The sequence below is a fragment of the Vulpes vulpes genome, chromosome 16, assembly GCF_048418805.1.
Source record: "Vulpes vulpes isolate BD-2025 chromosome 16, VulVul3, whole genome shotgun sequence".
In the NCBI taxonomy this organism is placed as follows: Eukaryota; Metazoa; Chordata; class Mammalia; order Carnivora; family Canidae; genus Vulpes; species Vulpes vulpes.
In genome coordinates this window covers 56,852,081-56,878,831 of record NC_132795.1, presented here as the reverse complement: position 1 = coordinate 56,878,831, position 26,751 = coordinate 56,852,081, and the positions used below count along the sequence as shown (strand labels likewise).

Genomic DNA, 26,751 nt, shown 5'->3' with positions numbered 1-26,751 from the left:
CTAATTCAGAATAGAGAAATGAACTTGCATGCTTACTGTATCCATTGCTAGGCAGGGCAGGAGCAGACAGAGACCAACAATTTTGAGCAAGATGGTACACTAGAGTTCAAATCAGTTCAACATCTACTAATGAGTACCTGATAGGTGTTCAGCAATGTGCTGAGTGCTGGGACATTGAGAATTCATCCCTAATTTGAAAGAATTTATAGAAGAAACTAGAGTAGCCTGTCCATGACTACTTACCATAGGGCTGATATCCAGATTTGATGTATTAATGACTGTAAAATGTTTAGTATAAAGGCTAGCAAATAGTTGGCATTCAAAAATCAGTAGCTGCTAATCTGCATCCTTAAAATTATCACCACTATTATCACCATACCTATTAGTGTGTTGTAGGGAACAGATTTTTAAATCCTAAAAGAAACAGCTTTAAAATGTGCAGTATTCACTTCCATATGGTTTCTTACGACTGTGCCCATCAGACCAAGGATTTATTTTTTTCTTAAGATTTACTTATTTATTCATGAAAGACACACACAGAGAGAGGCAGAGACACAGGCAGAGGGAGAAGCAGGCTCCATGCAGGGAGCCCGATGCAGGACTCAATCCTGGATCCCAGGATCACGCCCTAAGCCAAAGGCAGGCGTTCAACGGCTGAGCCACCCAGGCATCCCGAGACCAAGGATTTATATTAAAACTAGGACAAGACCTCTCCCCACTCATGATCTACTTTCTGCAACAGTTTTACTGACACTGTTTCTGGCAAACTTTCTCCATCAGTCATGGAAATGTTAGCACCAACAGTCTTGCACCCATGTCACCCATTTTTCTACATCCTGTGAAGCTCACTTCAAAGTTTGTTGTTGATATTCACAAAAGAAGAAAAGCCACTGAGACTGGAGAACAACTACTTTCAAATGTCACAGATCAAAATGGAGAAATGGGGGGGGGGCGGGGGACACAGCACAAGGCCCTTCCTTCTCTCAAGAGAAAAAAAATACATCACTGTTATTATCAACTCCCATAATGACTTAGAGGTGTTAGCAAAAGCACACATGAAAAACAGTATCTCTAGCCTCTCCAGGCTAAATTTTATGAAATAATGCTGTGAGGTACCTTGCCTAGCAAAGGCAGTGGACTAGACAAAAACAAACCCAGTATGTTCTAAAGTAATTAAAAAGCAATTTAAAGTTTAAAGGTTTGTAGTATGTTTAACAGAAAGAAATATAAACACTCCATATACTTGCTAAACTTGTTTTTTAAGAGAGAGAGGGAGGGAGAGGGAAGGGAGCAGAAGGAGAGGGAACCTCAAGTAGACTCCCGTCTAAGTGCAGAGCCCAACATGAGGCTCAATCCTAGGACTCCAAGATCATGACCTAAGCCGAAATCAAGTTTCAGACTTTAACCAAGTGGGTCACTCAGGTGCCCCCTACTTGCTAAGTTTGTAAAGAGCTAACAAATACAGTAAGCTCATAAGTTCTTAAAAAATATACCCAATTCAGGGAAGGGGTGAGCAGAGAGGAAAGAACATGAGAATAAAAATGCAAAGAAACAAAAACAGAGAAAAGAAACAAAAAGAGAGAAAGAGAAACAAAAAGAAAAGGAAGGGTAAAAACAGCAAGGACCAACCCTAAATACACCAGGGATAGAGGAAAAGAAGAGAGGAAAATGAAAATGGAAAGAACACTGATTGAATCAGAATGAGTCATAGTTACTGACCAGTTCAACACTTTTGCTTCACCGATGGAAAAAATTGTGGTCTCACAAGGTTGAGTAATTTCTTTGAGTTTACAGAGCTAGATAATGGCAGATCTATAAAGGTACACAGTAATACTCAAATTTTTGATGAATTAGAAAGACAAGTGTGATGGCCTAAACATTTGTTGTGTTCCTCCCCTCCAAAATTCAGTGGTAAAGCCCTAACACCCACTGTGGCTATATTAGGACACAAGGCCTCTAAGGAACTATTTGGAGTTAAATGAGGTAACAAAGGGATAAGATTAGTGTCCTTATAAGAAGAGACAGAGAACTTGCCCATGCTTGCACCTGTGCATTCTTGATCTTCCCCTCTCCCCCAAGATGTGCATGAAAAGGAGGTCATATGAGCACACAGGGAGATGGTGACCAACTACAAGCCAAGAGAAGAGGTCTCAGAATGAAACCTGGTTTGCAGGCACCTTGATCTTTGACTTCCCAGACTGGAGAACCTCAAGAGAGAAATTTCTGCTGTTTAAGCCACCTGATCAGCAGTAATTGGTTATAGCAGCCCTGGCGGACTAAGACAACAAGCACTGAAGTCCTTTAGGAAAGTATTCAAGTTTTAACTTACTTGTTAAACCTAAAATATACACACACCTTAATCCCATTTCGTTCTGTTCAAGAATGAGGATGGAACCCCTGATGAGGTGTAGGTAACAATTCCAAAGGCAAACCTTCCCAAGGTATCTACAAATAATAGAAACTTAGTAAACTTTCAAGCAAATAATGGTCAAAACTTGATTCTGTACTCAGAAAAATAACATATCGTTTACCTAGTCACAAACTATGCACCACTGACTGCAAACAACAAATGTTCTAAAGTGTGTGTGTGTGTGTGGTGTATGTCTGTGTATGTCTGTGTGTTTATAGCCCACACCACAGAGATGTAGATGCTGTTTTAAAAGTCTGGCCAAGGGCGCCTGAGTGGCTCAGCTGGTTAAGCATCTGCCTTTGGTTCAGGTCATGATCTCAGAGTTCTGGGATCAAGCCCCATATCAGGCTCCCTGCTCAGAGGGGAGCCTGCTTCTCCCCTCCCGTCGCTTACGCTCCCTTTCCGCCCCCCCCCTTCAAATAAATGAATAAAATCTTTAAAAAATAAAAAGTCTGGCCAAGTCGGAAACCCTTTTCAACTTGCCTACTCTCTCCCTACCCTTTCTTATCCCCTTAGGAGTTTATGCCTTGACATTTTAAATTTTACGTTTTATTGGCAAAACAAAGAATTTTTCACTACCAGATTTTAAGAAATCTGCCTAATATATTTTGTTTGGTAAAACAGTAATAATAAAAGTAAAGAGCTTTATTGTTCAGCTCTAACATAAATCTTTAAAGTTACAATTAAAATTAGTTTACTTTTTTAGTGAAATGTAAAAATCTTAAGAGTTCAAATGAAAATAAAAGTTACTGCTAAAAAATGCAAATTACCAATATACAAAAGGAGCATTTTTGATTATGCCTTCTAGTATGTCCTTTCCCAAATCAGTTGCTGGTAGTTACCATGGTCTTGAAAACTGATGAATGAATGGGCTAAATACATAAAAGACAGAAAAATAAGAAAAACCCAGAGTTTATAAATATGAAGGGAGACATTTTTGTCTTAAATTTGTTAATGGATATGTGCCCGGGGGTGGTGGGGTGGTGGTGGTGGTGGTATTAAAACCAAGAAAATGAAGCAAAAGGAATGCTGTTCTTGTCACATTTACTAGGTAATATCATAGCGCACCTCTCAGATGAAAGCCCCTTATAAGAGTCTCAAAATAAAGCCTCTTTAAATGGATGCCTGTATGGATCCATCTTGTCTGCTCTGAAAAAAAATATCATAGCCAATATACATTCAGTCTAAAATTTACATAGTGGGTCATATTCTAAAAATGCATCTTTATTTCAGTTCTTCAGAACTCACATTTCCCCATTAAAAGAAATATACACACATGCATGCATGTGTGTGCATGCACGCAAACACACACACACACACACACACACACAAATTTATAAATGGTGGCTGAATTTCCAGACCACATAACAAGAACTTAGTAACTTCGAGGGGAATGATGGGGAAAAAAAATGTGAGTTCACCAAACCATAACATATCTAAAATGCCATTCATCTGAAATAACAGAAAACAAGATAGCTAAAATAGCCGCAAATTACAAATAATGCCAACATAATTAAGAATGATTTTCTTTGCAAATCACCTTGCATGTTGGTTAGTAGAGGACAAATTTAATCACTGACAAAGACAGTAGAGACATCCGCGGAGATTTAGGGAAGAAACAGTACTTATTTCAAGGGTTTTAGTGACTGGTGTAGGTTTTTTTAAAGCGGCTTTTAAAAGTATAATTTCAATCTTATTTTAACACCTATGACATTTCCATTTTCCCTGATCAAATATCATTAAGCCAGAATGGAGCAGAGGCAGATCTGAAACCCACTCCATGTAGTTAGTTCTAAAGCCTGCGCCATGAAGCTCTACTGATTCTGCAACACAAACCAGCGTTTGCACAGGACAAGTGCATTTGCACAGGACAAGTGGTCCCTAGTCAATCAAGGAGAAGGGCTGAATGACAAATACAAAGAAAGTTCCACCCTATAAATTCCTATAGTTACTGAGTATTCCCTTGTTAATGAAAAAGTAACAAGTAGAAAACCTCTGGAATTTGACACCCATTTGACAAATATTTACTAAACACCATTCACTATACTAGACACTGGGGAGAAAGCAGGAAACAAACCAGACATCTCTTTGGAGAGACAGGTAGTAAAAAACACTTTTTTTAAAAAGATTTATTTATTTATTCATAGACACACACAGAGAGAGAGGCAGAGACACAGGCAGAGGGAGAAGCAGGCTCCACACAGGGAGCCCTACGTGGGACTTGATCCCGGGGCTCCAGGTTCACACCCCCGGCTGCAGGCAGCGCTAAACCGCTGTGCCACAGGGGTTGCCCAAAAGACTTTTTTATAATATGCTAGAAGATGGCAGGGGCTATGAAGAATTTAAAATAGGCTAACTTAAAAGGAAATGAGGTAATATCTGAGCAGAAATAAGGAGGAAATGAGGAAGTAAGACAGGAGGATGCCTGGAGAAGAGCATCACAAGCAGAGGGAACGAGTTTAAGGTGCCTGGTAAAGTAAATCCATGGAGCAGCAAGAAGTCCTGTGTGGCAGGTGGAGAAGTAATAACAGAATGGGAAGAACAGGAGGGGATGAATGCCAAAGAGGTACCTAGGGGCCAGCTCAACTAGAGCCTTGTAGGAACTCTGCCTTTTCCTCTAAGTGAAACATGTGAGTGGAGTTTTGAATGTATCAGATTTGCATTTTAAAAGGATCAAGACAGGGGCAACCTGAGTGGAGCAGTGGTTGAACATCTGCCTTTGGCTCAGGGTGTGATCCTGGGGTCCTAGGATGGAGTCCCACATCAGGCTCCCCACAGGGAGCTTGCTTCTCCCTCTGCCTATGCTATGTCTCTGCCTCTGTGTGTCTCTCATGAATGAATGAACGAATGAGTGAGTGAGTGAATAAAATCTTTAAAAGGATCAAGACAGATGCTGTATTAAGAATAACTTATTTGGAGTCAATGGTAGAAAGCAGGGAGACCAGGTAGAGACTATTAGAACAATCTAGGCAAGAAAGGAAGACATACTGACAGAAGTAGCAGAGTTAGTAAAAAGGGATGGAATCTCACTTATTTCTGAATGGCAGAACCTAAAGGATTTGCTGAACTAGTAAGACTGGTGTGAGGGAGAAAGAAGAGTCCAGGATGACTCCAAGGTTTTTTCTGGCCCAAGCAACAGGACTATGGATTATCAAAGATTAAAACACAACCAAAAAAACCAAAACTCTTTAAATATTGCACTTATTTTTTTTTTTAATTTTATTTATTTATTTATTTATGATAGTCACACAGAGAGAGAGAGAGAGGCAGAGACACAGGCAGAGGGAGAAGCAGGCTCCATGCACCGGGAGCCCGATGTGGGATTCGATCCCGGGTCTCCAGGATTGCGCCCTGGGCCAAAGGCAGGTGCCAAACCGCTGCGCCACCCAGGGATCCCTAAATATTGCACTTAGACTATGTAGCAGCATTGCACTTAGACTATGTAGCAGCATAAGAACCAGAAATAATAATAAGCTAGAAACTATCTGAGATATATTTAGAATCCGGAAACAGAATATACAAGATGGATATGTTCCAGGGTGATGCATGACAGTTTATAAGCAATTAAATTACATTCAAAGGAAGATGCTTTCTGAAGTACATATGCTTTCAAAGCAGGAAAATAAGAATAAAAATTTAGATGTGTGTCAGTGAAACACATATTTGGAAGATTTAGATCTACACAGGTAGAGATCTACAAAAGGAGCAAGAGCAGAACAAAGGGTCAAAGGCAGCACAAACATTGACAGAGAACTTAAAACGCATAGCATATATAGAACAGGACAATTTTAGAACAGGTTTGGGATTGGCTTGAGTACTACTCAGCAAAAAAACCTGCCTTAGTTTGCCTTCTTGTTAAGAAGAACAGGGTTGAATTTCAACGTATTTTCACAGATGGAAAAGGAAGAGAAATCAAGAGCACATTATTTGAATTTCAAAGAGATTCAATGATTCTTTCTGTCCTACAAAAAAAACAAAACAAAAAAACAAAACTGTTGATGTTCTTCTCAACTCAATGTATTTTCAAGTATTAATAGATTCAAAAACCCCTCGTTTAAAAAAACATCACATAAAATGATCTTGTACTGTTAACAAGGCTAAAGAAGTAGCAGACACATTGATAAGAGAGTGAAAAACATCTATCCTTGCCAAAGACTACAGAATAGCCATTGTGTATTTTCTTCATTACAACTGATATTAGTACAGTAATGCTTTAATTCGACAGGAAAAGCTTCCATCACAAGACTGCAGAGTAATAAGACAATTCCTCACACAGCTAGGAAATGAGCTTGCGGGAATAAATACAGAACCAGGGAAAGAATGTCTACCTTTAACCATAGGCATGGGTCACAGAGAATAGAAAGAAGATACACAAAGTAGAAAAACATAAAATACTGCAAAAAAGATTAAGAAAACAAACATGAACAGCATTCAAATGTGATCTGCGGTCATTGTGGAGTGATAAACAACTAGGTGCATGACTGTACTTTTTTTCTTATTTCTAATAAAGTTGTTTTTCCCTATCACTTCTTAAGTTAGTCCTAGGAATTAAACACAAGATCAAAGAGTCCACTGGGCCCAGATGATACATGATTTTGGCCATTCTGGGCAACTGAATGCTAAATCCATGAGACTAGATGAAATCACTAAATGAGAGAGAATCAAGAAATAAGTGCAAAGACCAGGATCCCTGGGTGGCGCAGCAGTTTAGCGCCTGCCTTTGGCCCAGGGCGCGATCCTGGAGACCCGGGATCGAATCCCACGTCGGGCTCCCCGTGCATGGAGCCTGCTTTTCCCTCTGCCTATGTCTCTGCCTCTCTCTCTCTCTCTCTCTCTCTCTCTCTGACTATCATAAATAAATAAAAATTAAAAAAAATTTTTAAAAAAAAATACAAATAAAAATAAAAAAAAAAATAAGTGCAAAGACTTAGCCCAGAGTATGACAACTTTAAAACTGAGACATAGTCACCAAGGAAGAAAGCCAGGGAAGTGTGATGTCCTGGAAGTCAAGGACCCAAGACAGTATGTCAGAGGGAGGGAACAATCAGTGACATTATGTTCTATAGACAGGTCAGGTGATGCAAAGACGACTGAGCCCTGGTCACTGGACTTAGCAGCATGGAAGTTATCAGTAATCTTGACAAAAGCCAGTTCAGTGGCATGGTGGCAATAAAAATTTGAGTGGGTTTAATGGGGAGTGAGTGGAGAAGAACTGATATGAGCAAATGCAGACAATTCTATTGAGTTTTGCTCTAAAGGAAAAGAAATTTAGCAGTAGCTGGCAGTAAAGTGAGGTCAAGAGGATTATTTCTGAATGGTTGAAGGAATAGCTTAATTGTATGTTAATGGGACACCAATCTAGTAAAGAGAGAAAACTTGACGATCTCAGAGAGCACGGAGAGAATTGCTGAGTCCAGATGCTAACTGGAAAAGCAGAGAGGGGACACAGTATACAATGGGTGGCTGGCCTACTGCAGGAACACAGCTGTTTCATGTACAGTGACAGGAAAAACCAAAAGTTTGCTACCACTGACAGGAGAGGATGGGAAGTGTGGTAGTAAGAAATCTGGTTGCTTTAGTTTTCTTACTCTAGAAACTGTTAACACTTATAAACAAGAGCCAAAGTGGCCGACTCAGCGGTAGGTGCGGCATTCCAGGGAGCCTGGCTGAAATGGCACAGTACCCTCGGCACCTTTCTCACTAGCTTCTTTTGGGTTTCCATTACTGTGGCATCTCTTATTATCTCCAAATTGCATAACCACTTCTTCAAAAGGGAGAGGATAGTGGGAGACACAAAGGAGTCACTGGTCCATAGTGATAGTGAAATCTAGCTGGGCAAATGCTGGAGTTCTTTGATTAGGTCTCAAGATCGAGGTAACAATTCTCCACAGCTTGTCTGCGTCATCCTTCTTTTTTCATGAAAGGTAGCATGTGTTGGAGACTTAGCAGTCTGCTCAGCCTGCTTCCTGCCGGAAGAATTGGGGGTGGGGGGAGGCTGTTCAGCAGCCTCTTTTCATTTTGAATGGTTTCTTTTCCTTTCCCATCTTAGCTGCAGTAGGTCTCCTGTGAATCTCAATGAGATTCACTGCATTAGACAAAAGCTAGACCCACTAATATCTTCAAGATAAGCCCTTCTCTACCTGTGCTGCTGCTAAAATGGCTAGAAGCCCTATTGTGTAACTGAGAGGTCTTTTGTGTGATTCTTAAGGCACTACCTTTGATTATTCTGGGGTCTTAACAAACAGTCTTACAGTTACATCCACACTTCATCTTTAGACTCCCATTCTCTCCTGGCAGTGCCCTTGAACTGACCTTTGCTAGGAACCCACATCTTAAATTTGACTGTCATTTGCCAGGTAGAGTACCCAAGGATTTTCAAAACCATCAAGTCCAGGCTCCTTTTTTTGTATAACAATCCTTTCCCCAATAACTTTTCCCCCTCTCACACTTCACTAGAAGCAGCAAGACAAAACCATGGAGCATCTTCAGTGTGCCACCTGGAGATGTACCTCAGCTTGATCTCCCAGTTCACGAGGCCCATCATCTGCAGACAATGGTGTTGCTCAGCCATCTGCCAATACAGACTGAGGGTTTCCTTCCCTTGAAGCCCTCACAGCTGTCTCAAAGTCCCAAATGTCACAAACAACATGCTCAAGGTACCCTTGATTTTCACGACTCTTCTCAAAGCCCACTGCCCAGTTCCTAAGTCACTCCCACAAATGGAGACTTCTGCTACGGAAGCACTTCACTTTTAATACTAGAATTTGTAGTTATCTTTTTCTGTGTTGCAAATCACTCTCAAACATAACAGCTCAAGACATTTATTATCTCACAGTTTTTGTGGGCCAGGATTCCAGGTGAGGCTTAGCTGGGTGCCTCTGGCTCGGAGTCTGTCATAGGCTGCAAGAAGGGTGCTGGCTAGGGCCGCAGTCATCTCCAGGCTGGACTGGCACAGATCTGCTGCCAAGCTCACTCATCTGGCTGTTGGCAGGCTCAGGCCCTCACTGGCTGTTGGCCCTAGACACCAGCTCCTGGACATGTGGGCCTCTCTGCAGGGCTACTTACAACATGGCAGTCTGTTTCTTCCAAATATAAGGGCTCTGAGACAGAGAGACCTAGAGGGGCACATGCCCAAAAGATGAAAGCCACAGTCTTTATCATAAACTCTTGGAAGTGATATTCTGTCACGTTTGCCACATTCTATTAGTTCGAAGTGAGTCACTAGGCCCATCCTACACTGAAAGAAGAAATGACACAAGGTCATGGACATCAGGAGATGGGAATCACTGGGGACCATCTTGGTTTATCACAGACTAGTTGAAAGCATTATAACATACTGGTTAAGAGTACTGACCCTGAAGCAAGACTACTGGCTGGGTCTGACTCTTGCTTCTGAATCCTAAGATGAAATATGGAACATAAAATAATTGTTGTGAAAGGACTGACCTCATACACAGGAGGCACTAGGGAATTTCTTTTCCCTTCTCCCTTATAATCTCAACTGTCTTTAACAATCTTGAAAATTTCTCTGGTATTGGATGTAATCTGCAAACATCCAGTTCCAGAGACTATGGTATTGAGCAACATGCAAAAATATGGTTTTGACTTTCAATAAGGCCAGGAAACTTATTTTTAATAAATGGAACAAATTAAAACAAGAAAACAAAAGGATAAACATCCAGAATTAATGAAATATAGCAGAGGAGAATATACACAAAAGAGCAACTGTTCCCCCTATATACATGCCCCCTACCCCAATAAAGCCATCTGCTTTTATTTTTTTTAATTAATTTATTTATTTATTTTATTTGAGAGAGAGAGTGATAGAGCACAAGTGGGGGTTGGGGGGAAGGAAGGGCAGACCAAGACACAGACTCCTCCCTGAGCAGGGAGCACAATGCAGGGTTCAATCCCAGGACTCTGGGATTATGACCTGAACCAAAGGCAAACGCTTAACCAACTGAGCCACCCAGGCACCCCTGACATCTGCTTTTAAACTGTAATGTTTGTGAGACTTTCAATTCAATCTTAACAAAAATATACATATACTGCTTTTTGTGTAACTAACAACTACCAGGGCAAGAAACAGAATAAAGCATTAAGAATGTTTTTATTTAGATGCCCATTCATCTGAGAAATAGTATTCAACAATGCAACTAGTAAGTGACAGCATTTTTACATTTTACAGAAGAGACACAAGGGGCATAAAGACATGTGGCTTGTTGAAATCACACAGCAGGTTAAGGCTGGAACAGAACTATAACTAGCATATGATGTAATACACAATGAAGCTATAATCAGTTGTTTCTGATTTTCATGGATATGGCAATCTAGTTACAACAGCCAGTGATTAAAGGGTTCATTTCACACTCAGGAAAAGTAACAGTTATTTTAAAGAATGAAAGGTAGGCTTTGATTAATTCAATGTCTAAATTAATGATCTAGATTCATATAAGCAAGTAAAACACCAAATGAGTTAATACACAAGTAAGAGGTAAGAGTACAGAACTCTACAGATTTAAGTGAAATCAAAAGCCAATATTTTAGTTGGACACTCTGCTACATACACTCTTAACTCATTACCCTAAGAATATCTAATTAACCTTTCAATCAGTATTTGTGAGTACCTATTCTCTGATGGCCTTATGTTACAAGTACTATATGTTATCTCATTTAATGACAGTGAAAGATTCTGAAAAAGCATCTTTGAAGGAGAACAGCAAGCTCCCATTCAGAAGAGGATATTAATTCTAAACAATGCAGTGCTTGAAACCAGATCCTAAGTTTCAAAAGCCACACATTTCCAGAACCAAAAAGGGAAAAAAGGAGCAAGTGAAGGAAGATTACAACTCTTAAAATGTACTTTATTCATTGCAAAAGAAAACTAAGGTACCTGAGAAACTATGTCTTCAGAGTTGGCAGGCTCTCCCCATTCCCTTCCTCCTATGTGTGCTCTAACCACACCAAATCGCAAGCCCTCCCAACAGACAACTTAAAATCTAGGAAAATGCGTATTTACTTAATTGGTCCCAAACTTATTCCCTAATATATAAATTTAACAACAAAATTCCTTATTCTGTTTTGAAACATGACAAAAGACACTTGCTTAAGATTAAATGCCATATCAAAACAAAGAGAATTAAAGCACACTTATTAGAACAGGCAGCTTTCTTACACAACTGCAAGCTTCTTGTTTGCATTCATGCATAATACTTTTATCCTTACTTAAAAATTTTTATTCTCATTTCCAAACCCTGATCCCAAAGCCGTTTTACTCATACCTGAATAACCCTATAGTTATTACCCAACAACTCAAAAGTAATGAATCTCCCTGCTTCTAGCCCCTCCCCAAACCCTTCCAATGCAAAAACTCAATTACAAAGCACTATTTCTAGAAGGTTAAATATTGTACTGAATTTTTTTTAAGAATTTCAGATTTTCTACAGAACTGTGACCTAGTATTCAAGATCCTCCTGTTTATCCACAAAGCCATCTCCCCCACTATCTCTTCCAGTAATATTGGTCTCTTCACCATTCCCCAATCTTCACTTCCTCCCTTCTTTTCACTCTACCAACATCCAGTCAGTGCCCACCGTGTGTCAGGCACCACTCTAGGCACAAAGAATACATCAGAGCTTCCATGGAGCATACATTCTACTTGAAACAGAAAGACAATAAATAAACAAATATACAGCAAGTCTAGATGGTGGTAGGTTATAGAGAAAAACAGAGGTGGGAAAACAGATGAGAAATGCTGGGCAGCAAGATAGGAATTAACATTCACATAGGGTACTCGCAACACACGGCAACCTAGTAGAGATTTCATGCAAACAAGGCAATCTTGTTGATATCTGGAAAAAGAGCAGGGGCTTAGGCAAGTGCTAAGTCCCGAGGCAAGGGTGTGTTTGATATCTTCAAAGACAGGCCAGGGGTGCAGAAGAACATATGGTCAAACAAAGCCTAAGCCAGGGAAGCCAGTCATACAGGGCCTAATAGAGTAATGCATCTGACTTCTCTGCTGAGTAAGATACCAAGCCACTGGAGAGTTCTGGGCAGGGTAGCAATATGTGACATTTAAAAGGACTTCTGTGTTGAGGACAGACTTCAGGAAGGGGGTTGGGGAAAAAGAACAGAAGCCAGGAGGCCAGTTAGAAAATTATAATAATACAGACAAGACATAATGGTGTCTTGGGCTTGGATGAAAGCAGTAGGACTGGGATCCCTGGGTGGCGCAGCGGTTTGGCGCCTGCCTTTGGCCCAGGGCGCGATCCTGGAAACCCGGGATCGAATCCCACGTCGGGTTCCCGGTGCATGGAGCCTGCTTCTCCCTCTGCCTGTGTCTCTGCCTCTCTCTCTCTCTCTGTGACTATCATAAATAATAAAATAAAAATTAAAAAAAAAAAAAAAAAGAAAGCAGTAGGACTCATGAGCAGTCAACAAGCTGTACGTTTGTTGTTGACACCACACCTTTGCTTATGCCAGTTCTCCATCTGGCTTGTCTCTCAGTTCTGCTAGGAAAGAGTGCACGTTATACTTCCTTCAAGACACCTTTCCTGATCAATCCCATCTTCAATGATTACCCATTTTTCTGAACTCCTGTTGACAAACACCCTTATCTCCCCGGGACTGGTATGTTGTCTTTGCTACAACGTATAGTTATTTATCTATTTGACTTCTGTGTCCCTTTAACCTCATTATCCTTAAGAAATAAAATACATCGCTTGGGATCCTCATTTTGCTGCATAAAACAGATATCCAATAAATGTTTGCTGTTAATCAAATGTCTGCTGGTAATCAAATGTTTGCTGATAATCACTTAGATATTACTATCCCTCAAGAAAAATGATCATATCCTCACTTCCTCCTTAAACTGACAAAGTCAGAGATGCCTGACACAGCTGTCCCAAGGAAACCTCTGCCCATCACCCAGGCCATACTTCATCTTGAGCTATATAGTTCAAAATAGCTTCTTACTTAGCCACAAGTAGTTTCTCTGGACCGATGATTTTCAGAGTATAATTTCTGGACCAGTAGCATCAGCATCATCTGATTCCCAGCCCCATATATGCATCTAAAACTCAAGAGGTGGGGCTCAGTGATCTGTAACATTCTGAAGCACTATAAATTTTGAGAACTACTTGCTCTGGCTTAAAGGTTTAAGTAATTACTCTGTTTTTCCAAGATATTTCCAGAACGATTCCAAACTGGCTCATACCCTCATTCACCTTAATCATCATCAGAAGTCCAAGACTTCCAGATGGCTCAACCCATAGAGCTTGGGCACATCTGCTCTTCTGATCCCATCACCCTCTCTTCCTGCCCTCCCAAGCCCCAGAAGTCATGAACCATCCTCAGTAAACTCTTCCACAAACTCGCTCTTTTCTGTGATGTTCCCTTCACCTTTCTGCTCCAAAGGAAACCTGACTGCCAGGAGAATCCTGCTTCTACTGCAGTAAAACCTTTTCTCCCACTCCTTACATACCTCAGTGGGGGCAAGCGGACTCCTTGATCCCCATTACTATCTAGTGTTGGACCTTAAGGCACCCTCCTTGTTTCCCAACACCACTTCCAAACCACTTCTCTTCCTCCACTCAAACTACAGACCCTTTGGAAATAGAGATCACCTCCTCCAGCCTTGGCACGAGGCTCCCTTTATTCTTCCCTTTATTGTCTTATCTTCTTGACAACTTCAACCCCCACACAGGTGATTCACCTTGGTCAATACTTTGGCCTCCTAGCTACGTTGTTGAATCAATGTCTTTAGCACCAAATATATTTTGTCACCACTTCACCTAACCACACACCTGGCATCATATCCCAGCACTGTCATCACCAGTAACCACATCATTTCCAACACTCTCAAGCACTTCGAGCACCCCATCTTTACACCAAGTCTGCTCTCTCTGGCAGTTCTCCCACGCCACATTACTCCAACCTCCTTAAGATCTCAGGGCTACAAGTGGACCTTACTACTTTTCCACTCCCCCTCCCCCTCCTCACGTTCTTACTTCCTTCCTATGCCAGTTTAGATTCAAGGGTCCAACAAAATATATACTCTTTTTCAAAAGTCTTAATTCCTTTGCCCCCTTTTTTTTTTTTTTTTTTTCTTTGCCCCCTTTTCTCTTCGTCTTACTCATCTGATAAAATCTCAACTCCTGGTCAAATGCAACTACCTACGTATTCCTCTCTAGTGTCTAAACAACAGAAGATGGATTGCCAGATAAAAATCACATAGCTGACTTGCCAGCAGTCACATCAAGTTGATAACCACAGATTTTTTTTAAAGATTTTATTTATTCATGAGAGACACAGAGAGGCAGAGACACAGGCAGAGTGAGAAGCAGGCTCCCTGTGGGGAACCTGATGCAGGACTTGATCCCAGGACCCCGAGATCACAACCTGGGCCAAAGGCAGCTGCTCAACCACTGAGCCACCTAAGTGCCCCATGTTGACCACAGATCTTAAGCCTACTACACCTCTCTAGTAAGTTCACTCTCATTTTTTGAGATGACCACTATTTCACACTATGTCCTCACTCCTCAAATCTGCAATGCTTCTCTACTCCCTACGCTGCCATTTTCAGCTTTGTTCATCTTGTATCTGTAAAGAAAGCAGACACAATCATAGGACTCCCTCTTCTGCCTGAAAACAATGCTGCCAGCTGACCTGGCTCTAAACCCACACACTCTGCCTTCCTTCCCATGAAAAACAACAAACTGCTTCTGGCTCTATCTAAGGCCAGTCCTCTGCTGTGTGCTGGGTATAACATAGTCTGGTCCTGCCGTTAGTTTCTTTCTTTTCAGCATCCTCAATCTCTTCCCCACTACTGGCTCTTTCCTACTGACATAAAACATGCCTTAATATCACCTATCTTTTAAAAATCTCCCCTTGAGTGTTGTAGGTAAGTGATGAATCACTGAATTCTACTCTAGAAACCAATACTGCACTGTATGTTAACTAAGTAAAATTTAAATTAAAAAGTCCTTACCAAAAAAAGAAAAAGAACAAATATATGAATTCATTGCCATAAAAATTAGAGTGTTAGAGATAAATAAAAGCTCAAGCTCACGTTGACCCTGGTGTTGTCATTTTTATCTTATTTATCCTCACTAGAGGCAAACACTATGAGTTTTGTGTATGTATTTTTCTAGGTTTTTTTGGAGGGTATATAGGCATCTATAGAAAAATATATATATTACTTTTTTAAAAATTAAAAAAATAAAAATCTTCCCTTGAACCCAAATACCCATCCAGTCCCTGCCTCAATTCTCTACCCCATTCTACAACTAGACATTCATTGTCTCAATAGCCTCGTCTACCAATTAACAACCCAACCCATTCCAACTGGCTTTCTTATCTCTGTCATTCCAACTGAAAGAGCTCTTACCAAGTTCACCAATAAACAACATCCTACCAGGCCAATGACAAATTATTTGGTCTTCAATGATCCAAACCCAGCACTTTCCTCTCCAGAGTCTATGATACCACATACTTGCCTTGTCTCCCTCCTACCCTAACCCAATTCTCAGTATCCTCAGACCACTCCTGAAATGCCCTAGGCTTTGGCCTCAGCCCTCTTCCCTAGTTATGGTTTTCACCAAGACTTTAAATAAGCACAGATGAATCTCAACCTTTACAACCCCAGCTCAAACCTCTCTGAGCTCCAGACTCCTATCAGATTGCCACTGAACTTCTCCACCTGGATGTCAAACAGAGATCTCAAATTTAACAAGTTCAAATTATAAGTACTGTTTTTTCTGTGGACTCTGTTCTAAGGTAACCTGTCCGTCTTCATTCTTCAACACAAAGCTGAATAACCCAGACTCCTCTTTCTCACCACATAGACAAGCCATTTTTAGTCCTATCATACTGCGCTCCAGAGTCTAAGCCAGCACCTCATGTTTTGCCTCCAGCAACAGTTTCTTGACCTCCCTTGTCACTTTCCCCAAAGAAAGCCACCCTCCTGCTTAAAATCTCCTGTTAGTGTCCGTTTTAACCGAATCTCTAGCATGGGGAATGATCTGGCCCCCACCTACCTCTCTGGCTTGTCGTCCCATAACCTTTTGTTTTCTATATTCCAACCACATCATCCCTCTTTCTGTCCTTTGCATTCCCCAAACTCATTCCTTTCCAGGGACTCTGTATCTACTACTCCTTTTGCTTATAATGTTTTCCTCCCGCATTTTGACAGGATGAAGTTAATCATTCAGGCCTATTCCACCCTAGCTAAAGCATTCAGGGTCATATTTGTTTACATGTTTACAGTTTTATTTTCCCAATTAAGAATTAAAAACTCTTTATGGGAAAGAACTTTGTCTTGTTCAGGCTCTTTCCCTTAGAAAGATCCCTTAGAAAGTGATCGGCACACTGTCATCAATAAATGTGCTAACCACTGGAGTCTGTTATTAATATAATCGTTTGTTTAACCCCTTACAGTTTTCTGAGCTTTTAAAATATGCATCAAACCAATGTCACCCATAATATAAATATAAATTCTCCAATAGTAATAGAAACCTCTTACTATCTTTCTAATATACAAATCTGATCATACCTGATCCTGCTTAAAATCCATCAATGGGGATCCCTGGGTGGCGCAGCGGTTTGGCGCCTGCCTTTGGCCCAGGGCGTGATCCTGGAGACTCGGGATCGAATCCCACGTCAGGCTCCCGGTGCATGGAGCCTGCTTCTCCCTCCACCTATGTCTCTGCCTCTCTCTCTCTCTCTCTCTGTGACTATCATAAATAAAAAAAAAAAAAAAAAAAAAAAATTTAAAATCCATCAATGGTTCCTTCCTGGAATAAACAAGCAAACATCTTACACTGTTCAGCATTTGGCCTCCACAATTTTAAATTTTCATCCACCACTATTCCACTCATTACACACATACAAGCCACATGGAATTACATATGGCTCCCAAACATACACACTATCTCACTAATCACCAAAATCTACTCCTCACCCACTCTGCCTGCTGTCTCTACCTCTTTAACCGGAGAATTCTTTGAATTCCTAGATGCTGCCAGTGTATTTCATTCTCTCTTCCTGCCACTCTTTTACCTTGATTTTCCTAGCATGCTGGTTTTTCTCCTAAAGAACCAGCTCTCCAGAACCTTGTTCCCTGTTTCCTTTGAGGGTTGATTCATCTCCTACAAGGCATTAACTTCTCTTCTTGCTATTTTCTGCCATTTTTTTAAGGCTATTCTCATCTTAAGACACTATCATGCCTGCATGCAGATTTCTCGCAAATTTATAGCTTACACCTGGATTTTCCCTTGTATTTTCAGACCTAGGTAGCCAACTAGCTAAGCTGAATTTCCCCCTGCACATTCAAAGTTACCCCAAAATACTAAATCCAAATCAAAGCCATGTCCCTTTCTGCTTCCCTCCTTCAAATACCCCGGGTCCTCTCCCAACTCTGGACAACATCTCATCAACTTTTTTTAAAGATTTATTTATTTAGGGGCACCTGGTGGCTCAGTCAGTTAATCGGACTCTTGGTTTTGTCTCAGGTCATGATCTTAGGGTCCTGGGATCAAGATCAATGGCCAGCTCTGTGTCTAGCATGGAGTCTGCTTCTCCCTTTCCTTCTGCTCCTCCCCTTACTTGCTCTCTCTCAAATAAATAAGTAAATCTTTTTAAAAGGTTTTATTTATTTATTTGAGAGAAAAAGAGAAAGAGAGGGAGCGCACATGGCTGGGAGGGAAGAGCAGAGGGAGAGAATCCTCAAGTGGACTCCCCGCTGAGAGCCCCCATCTTGTCAGTTGTACCCTGGGCACATCTCTCACAGGTCCACTGGTCTCTGGCGCAGGCTGCCCTTACCTTTCTCTGCCACTTCCACTATTACACACCAACACTTTGCCTCTCTCTGCACTCTTACTCCCCTCTAATCTGTGCAGGTATCTTTTTAAAAAAACAAATCTAATTATCAACTCCACTTCAGCCTACTCCCAATCCTACTCAAAATCTTTTAATGGCTTTTCACTGCCAAGTATCTATTCACAGGATCTGGCCTGGCCTCCAGTGTTATCTGAACTGAACTGTTTCTACATTTTGTGGTAACTCAATTCACTATTCAGTCTAGTTCTCTTGTTGTATAGACCAATTAGAATGGCAAAGCTGTGACCAAAAGTGAGCTTTAAAAGACTAGCCTGGAGACACATGGGTGGCTCAGATGGTTAAGTGTCCAACTACTGATTTTGGTTCAGGTCATGATCTCAGGGTCCTGAGATCTAGTTCTACCTCGAACTCTGCGCTCAGTGGGGAGTCTGTTTGAGATTCCCCTTCTCCCTTGCCCTCTGCCTTTCCCTCGCCAAAAAAGAAGAAAGCTCATGTTAGAAAAGTCATACATTGGCAAATGGTTTTAACGGGACCAAAAACTGTCTTCTGACTCACAGCCATCGGTGTGATCACAGCGACTTCCATGTTTTAGGATAAAGCCATCAGTTACAGTGACTTTATTTTAAAATGGTGGATCACTTTTCTTTTTTTTTTTTTTAAGAAAAAAATTTTTAAAATATTTTATTTATTTATCCATAGAGATGCAGAGAGAGAGAGAGAGAGAGGCAGAGACACAGGTAGAGAGAGAAGCAGGCTCCATGCAGAGAGCCTGACGCGGGACTCGATCCAGGGTCTCCAGGATCACGCCCTGGGCTGCAGGCGGCGCTAAACCACTACACCACCAGGGCTGCCCAGTGGATCATTTTTTTGAAAGGACTCCATTAATGTTCCCAAGAACTAACCACATTCTTTTCACAACCTGGACACAAAGGTATATACAGCTAAGTGACTTGTCTCAAGGAATTAATGGATATGGAAACAGAATTCAGGGTACCTTATTTTTGTTTCTCTAGTCTAGCCCATAGCATGCTAAATGGCAGCAGTGATAAACTGAACACCATTGAACAAATAAAAAAAGATGTAATGTGTGGCGCAGTAAACTCTGAGGCCAGACAGACCAGGGCTCAAATCCTACCTCTACTAACTCTCAATTGTGTGACTTTAGCAGGTTACTAAAGTTGCTGCTTCCCCATCTGTAAAATGAAGCTAATGGCCAACTCCCAGGTGTGCTGAGGACTAAATGAGCTAGATGCCTAACATATATGTTACCACTCAATAAACAGTTAAAGTAAATGAACAAAAACATCAGCTTCTCCCAAAAGAGGAGAGTGTGAAAGGAAAAACAGCTATAGAGTCAAGACTGATGGGACTGAGCTTCCAGCAATGCCGTTTATTGTCATGTGCTGTCTCTTTCCTCACATGTACAATAGAGACAGTGATGCTCAGCCCTTAGCACTGCTGTGAGGATGAAACAAGATAACATCTAAAAGCATTTTCTTAAGTGAACAGCATCATACAAAAATCATTATTATCTGTGTACACACGCTCACTACTGCTGTGTTCTAAATGCTTTAAGGGCATGAGAAGTCTTTAATCATCTTTCTCTTCGTACCAGCTGGTAGCACAGTCCTCTGCCCATCAGAGGCATCCGTTGAATGTCGGCTGAGCTGAGTTATTAAGAACTGGGCTGAACTATGACAAAACAGTTTAAAATGAAATCCACAAGTTCATCCGTTGAGAATATGGGTAAGAGAGCCTGGAACCAGTCTAGCTAAGATCAGCTAGACAGGGAGAACATTTCCTAATTTCTGGGAATTTAAATAAATGGTCTATATAATTTTGTTTACTGGGTATAAATTGTATAATCATCAAACAAGTTCCCTCACTACAGGAATTATGTGCCTCCCTCTTCCCTACCTTCCCCTCCCCCTTCACTCCACCCTCCTTCCTGTTTTAGGCCATCAAGGAGAGAGATGGAATATAAAGGACAAAAGCAATGCTTAACAGTATTGCACCTCTCCACACATATACCAGAAAAAAAAGAAAAAGGCTGAGAAAGAAACAACGGGGATGTTGTCCATCAAGAGGCAACTTTAAAAGGGTTCTCTAATCACAGGTTCTTAAAATACTGATTGAGGGGAGATATTTCACAAACACGAGTTTGTGTTTATCGGAGTTCTCCCTACACAAAGACATCCTTAATTTGCTAGAGGAAATGTTCTAGCGTGGTAAGCAGTCTGTTCATGCAAAAGTTCAAAGCAAAAAGTTTAGCTTGTGCCAGTTATTCACTGAGCATCTACTATGTGCCATACCCCACACTTCTTAGATGATCTTGAATTCTCTCACAATAATCCCATGTGATAGGTACTATTTTCCCTATGGGACAGATGAAGAAATCGAGGTTCAGAGGTTAATTTGTTCATAGCCACACCACCAGAAATGACAGAGGTAGGATTTATGCCCAGCCACATCTCAAAACCCATATTCTTGGCGCCATACCATGCTGTCTACTGATGCTACCAAAGTCTTTTAAAAGGAAGGGGACTCAACAGGAAAGCAGGGCGAGGACCTGGCAGAGACATATACAGAGAGCACAAGATGGCATTCCACCACCTTGTTCTAGACACATAGAAGCAAATTAAGGAATCACATCTAACCGCACAAACCAAAATGCCTGGATGAGCTCTTTTAGTCCTCAGAATCTTCAGAAACTATTCTTCAGGTTCTAAGGATGTCCATACCACTCAGAGGAACTGACAACTGAACACTGTTGAGTAATTTTTCTAGAACCCTGAGAAACAGTACCTGTAACTCACTGCTGGTATCAAACCAAGCAGGCAGAAGAGATGATTATGTTGCACAGCTTTCTCGTGCTTACGAGGACCCAAATGTTCTTACACAACTGGGTGTCCTTCTGGCATATGTACTGCTACATAAATTCACACAGACCCTGGGCATTAGAAGAGGTTCTATTATCTTATGGACATAGAAAGTGAGGCTCAAACAAGGATTGCCCAACATCACATGGATGGGCACTGGCCTAGACAAAACTCTGATCTCCCATTCCTTGGCCAGTAAATTTTCCTCACTGTACCTCCTCAATGCTTCCCCACATCTTACACAACTACCCAGCTGTCCTTCTCTATATCTGGGTGTTATGCAGCTCTGGCTCCTTCTGGACATTTTCACTGAATTCAATGTGTTGGGCACTGGGAGAGATGATGCAGATAAGAATTAAAGAGAGAGGGGTGACACACATCTTGCCCTTTGGACAGTGCTACTCAAACTTTCAGGTGTCATGGTTCATATAGACAACTGTTATATTTTTAAGGCACAAAGTGGCAAACTAGAATGAATGAATGCATTCAAATGACCAGGGGAATCCTGGGCCCCACCTGGCTGCTCCAAGGATGGAGGAGAATAATTATGTTGGCATATGTGCATCTCAGTCCAACATCCGGTACTGTGGTTGGGAAGCTCTGTTCTAATAAGCACAGGGGACTGAGACGAATTTACAAATAACTATAAGCACAAAGAGACTGAGAAGACTGTCACTGTCTGCTCTCATCAAACATAAGTGAGTAGAAATGAGATCAATTCAATCTGCTTCCTTTCATAATTCATCTTCCAAACAAATCAAGACCAAATAACTCATCCTTCCTCTGGTCGACAGATAACTGATCTTGGGACTCCACCAAGAAGGCTGCAAAGACCCTTGACAGATGCCTTGCTCATAGTAAGCTAAAGACTACTTAAAGCACATAAAGTGTGTCAGAAAGTTCTTTGACTTCTTACAAACACTAGAAAAATAAACCAATAAGAGGAGGAAATTACATTTCAAGGTCATATTCAAATATGAAGGGAGAAGCAGGAAAAGAAGCCCTTCCCAAAACACATACACACAAACACATCACATCCCCTCTGTGACCAAGCTCCATCTCCAGAAACCTAGTTAAAATTCTGCCTTCTGATATTTATAAATTTAGTCAGCCTGAGCCAAGTAGGTTTCTGCAATTCCAGACATCTAGGCTGAAGGGCAAAGGGCAAAGTGAAACTTTCAAAAGCTGGCTAGTAGCCAAGGGCATCACGTCGAGGAGGCTCCCTTAGCAACACACAACAGCTGTCTGCTCAAGAGAGGGCGCCGCCATCTTTGCAAGGGGCTATAGATGCTCTTATTTTCACAACTAAAAGCAAGGTTTTTTTCCTTGTATTATTTTCCCAGTCATTCCCCTAAAAGTTATCACATCTCACAATTTAAAAACCTCTCCAATCCCAACCTTTCCTCTTCATCGCAAATTACATCATAGTTAACAATAAATTTAAATAATGTAAAGTATTAGTTCTTGGCAAATATAAAATGCTTTATAATGTCTCGTTATTAATTACTATTCTAGTTTCTGTAGACTTGGTTTCTAACTACAAGCAAGTCACTCTGTGTGATTTAATTACTTCCCTCATAAAATCTTCATAACAACAGTGACCTACTTCATAAGACTATTGTGAAGGACAATAAAAATTATTAGATAAAAACTTATAAAAGCTTATTCCTAATTAAGAATCACACCACCATCTGGCTTTCAATATCTAAAGAGATGGTTTGATTATCAAAGGCAGTGCCCCCAAAACAAACACAGGTGGATCCTGACCCACCAGGAAGACTGCAGCTCCTGGAACGGCTGGCTCCTTTTGCCTGCCCCATCTGCCTTCTCCAACCCTACCAAGCCCAGAGGATGACACCGCACTGGGAGCTCACCCTTGGGCCTAAGTCTAACAAGATAAACAACATTTAAAAAACAAAACAAAACAAAAACAAACCCAACCAATGTCACAATCACTGCTAGGTTTCAAGAACCTAACACCTGGGAGTAGAAAGGGATGGGGCTGCCTGTGCTCTGAGAGGAAGGCCATTTGTGCTGGAGCCGAACCTTGCAGCTTTCCACTCCTTATATGTGCAAGTGCAAGCCCTCACCCACAGCACTCCGTACTCACCCAGAGGTACATCATGTCAGATCGGGCTGCTCAAACTCAGCGGCCAGTTGATCCTGGACTGCAAAAAGGCACTTCAGTGAACTGTAGGAAAGGAGGTGCCAGGCTGGGGGGGGGGGGGCTGCAAGGGTTCGGGGTGGGGAGAGACCCCCCCCAAATCACTTGAGTTTAAAAATCTACCACGACCGGTCTTCTCCCCCCTCCTCCCTCCTCTCCAGCTGACTGTTCTGTTGTTCTCTCTCCTCCCTCTCCCCCTCCCTCTCCTCCTCCCTCTCTCCTTCTCCCTCTCTCTGGGAGTTCCCAGCCCCGTGTGTCTGAACCAGAGTGTACAGCACTCTCTCTTTGCCTTCAGGGAATCTCTCCGTCATTCTACTTCTAGAAACACAATCATCACTCACAGAGATTACTGCAAAAGGCAGGGATAGGCGGGGCTAGTAATAAACCACCAGCACCAGTTTCTAATGCTAGACACAAACTAGTTTAAGACAAGTTCTTTAAATATGAATGAAGCAATGAAAAAAATTCTGCCCTCCAAGAAGATCAAGAGTTGAGTCAAGTTTCCCTTCTGTCCAATCCTTCTGGAGCCTCCTCAGACGCCACGCAGGAACACAGAACCTGCTCAGAGCCTGTATTTCCTCCCTGCAATGCTGGCCTGTGCCACTCTTCTAAATAATTCTAAATTTAAAACAGAAGAAAAAATTACATATAAACTCAAATAGGCTTTCATCTTTTTTATTACTGTTGCCCTAATTCAAATCAACACAGCCTCCTTTCTGAAGAGAGAGAAGACAAGCAAGGGTTTAGAGTCACATGGATTCTGAGCCCTTAGCATGTTGCAGATTCTTTACTAGGCAAGAGGACAGCACAGGGGACAAAGCATGGGTTTGGAAGCTGAATTTACAATTATTATTATCACGGACTAGGGAAAATTATTTAACAAGACTAGGCCCTGTTTCCTACCAAAAACTGTATTTAGTACTCTTTGTAGAGTTGTCGTAGTTAGATCAAATGATAGAACCACGTAAACTATCTGACAAGTTCCTGGTGACCTGTTTCTTCATATAGTGTAGTTCAGACACTCAATAAGGGCTTCGATATGCCAAGTATATTTTGATCCATTATGTTCAACGGTGAACAAGCATCATCAAATCATCTGTCCTGGTGGTTTTTATTCAGAAAATAGCTGACTCCTCCATACACCAGCGTGCATGCTCTCTCCTTACTTCCCACCCACTGCTGCAAACTCAAATCCAAAAACCCACCCTGGCTGCACGGGACCCCTCCCTCCTCTGCAAGCCTGGTGTTTGTAACATGGCTTTCATCACATCTGCCAGTTACTGCTGCATTCCTGTACCCACCAATCTTAACGCCTTGATCCACATGTATCTGGGGGGACCCATCTATTTTTGGCCATGGGGTCTTTTGCATGATACCTAACACACAGTGAGTGCATACATTCTCAAAGCATTCTGTGTTTGGGGGAATATTTCACTCCTTTAACTCGTTGAAAAAAACAACATGAAACCAAAAAAAAAAAAAAGAGGCTACCATCTTCCAGCTGCCTCAGGGTTCTGTTCCCCTCAGACATGTTGAAACAGCTCTCTCCTGCCTGTAAAATCTCCCAGAAAGGTCTACAAGCCTCACCCTTAAGGCAGGCCTTGTGCAGGTACAGGTTCACTTGCTTCCCCCCTCCCTTATTCTTCCCCACTGTAATGCTCCTGTATTAGGCATCTGCTACAGCAGAATTCCTTTTACTCTTAGGGTAGAAGTCAAGGCACTTCTCCCTTTCCTCCTTGTTCTGTGCCTTCTGCCAGAGAGCTTATAATAAATACCTTTTCTCTCCTTCCACCTTAAACTACCAGCTCATTTAAACTTGGAGAGGTGGGGCAGGTATTCTTGGCCTCACCCAAACCTTTTCTTTTTCTTTATGCAGAACCTCTCTGCTTCCTCTGATGGCAAGATTACCTCACTTCCAGTATAAAAGAGGAATAAGAACTTCCAAGTCTCAACTTGAGACAGCTTTTTTTTCTTAAATGGGAAAACAAATCTTGACTTTCTATAAATTGTTACATCCATAATAAATTTTTATATAAAACTTTCCCCTCTAGTCTCATAGCCCATGCCCTAAATCTTAGGTCAAAGACCTCCCTATACTCTGTTCTTAATAACTATATTAAAAATCACACTGTTAAGCCATTACAGTCCTTCCAAACTCTTTGAAAACACAAAATTGATTCATTCATTCTTAACCAAGTATCAAAGGAACAAATACAATAGAATGTCACATATTGTCACTTTATGGTATTATCTTTTAATCAAGTCTGGGATAGGATAAAGACATCCCTACTCTCCTGGAGCAAAATAAGAGAAAAACACACAGGGAAAAGAGGTCCTTGACATGAAATAAGAACAGTTCAAATATGTCACCAAAATCCAAAAACAACCTCCAAAACACTCATAAGTGGACCCATTATAAACTCTGGAACCACAGGGAGAGTTAATAAATTCCTACCCTAAATGCTTTTCCTTTTCAGATCATAATTTTAAAAACTGGGTAAACAGTTTCATAGGAAATCAAATTCTTCTGTGTTTTCTTCACATACATCAAAACAACTCACAAACCCCCAAGCAAGCTAAGCGAGCCTTCCTTATTCATGCTCCTATGCATCCACATTTCCCTACCTTAAAAAAAAAAAAAAAAAAAAAAAAGGAAGAAAAGGAAACAAAGAGATTGAAGGAAAAATAATCTCTCAAATAGTCAAAGTCAAACGAGGAAACTTATGCTTGATAGCTACGCGGGATTCAGATTAAGAGACACAAAATTGTAACAATTCCACACTATGAAGACACTCTGAAAAGGATCACAGTCTTATCTATCACCTACAGGATTAGGATGCACACATACTTCATTCTCTCAGGAGAACATTTTATCAGAATCCACCACTGTACTCTGAAGCTTATCGGCCTGTATATTAGTTCAGAGGAGAGGACATGTGGACTGGAACGTCCGAGAAAGAAACGTCCTAGGGAGGGCCTGCAGAGGAAGTCTGGCATGCTTGCTACTAAGAAAGAAAAATCCGATTACCAGAGACAGCAATATAGATGCTGCCAGTAATTCTAAGGCTATGATGTAGACAGAATTCTTGCTTCTGAAAGTGCTGGATTTTGTAATGTGAAAAGTCTGGTGGGCCGGACTCTCAGAAAGGGTTTGGAGCCACATTTGGTATTCTCTGCCACAAAGTCTAACAATTCAAGAGACTGTACATTTCATTCAAGCTTCTCCATGAGTGTAAAGGCTGGTTGGGGGGGAGAAGTGTGCACATCTGGGGAGCCAAGACAATTTTATAAAAATATACCTGAGGAATCAGGCACTAAAATTTTTCCAAAAGAAATCCAAGGCAACGCTCTCTACATAATTTATACTCCTTCCACTTTCAGGACGGCTGGAGACAATAAAGACTCACCACAACACTGAGCTATAGAAATGGGCCACATGAAGCCCAACAGAATCTGACTTA

At 41.3% G+C, this 26,751-nt stretch overlaps 1 protein-coding gene across 36 annotated transcripts in view; it reads right to left on the bottom strand.

Moving 5' to 3' along the window:
• Positions 1-26,751, bottom strand: part of RBFOX2 (RNA binding fox-1 homolog 2) — a 276,323-nt gene that overhangs the window by 127,193 nt on the left and 122,379 nt on the right. For 3 of the 36 annotated variants that reach the window (XM_026010972.2, XM_072741472.1, XM_072741471.1), the window contains exon 1: positions 23,237-23,583. The exons of 31 other annotated variants lie outside the window; for them this stretch is intronic. In XM_026010972.2, the coding sequence (XP_025866757.1) occupies positions 23,237-23,251 (15 nt within the window). In that variant the 5' untranslated portion in view covers positions 23,252-23,583. Of the gene's footprint in view, positions 1-23,236; positions 23,584-26,751 lie in introns of those variants that run through there. 2 more of the 36 variants (XM_072741468.1, XM_072741474.1) reach the window with 1 other exon arrangement.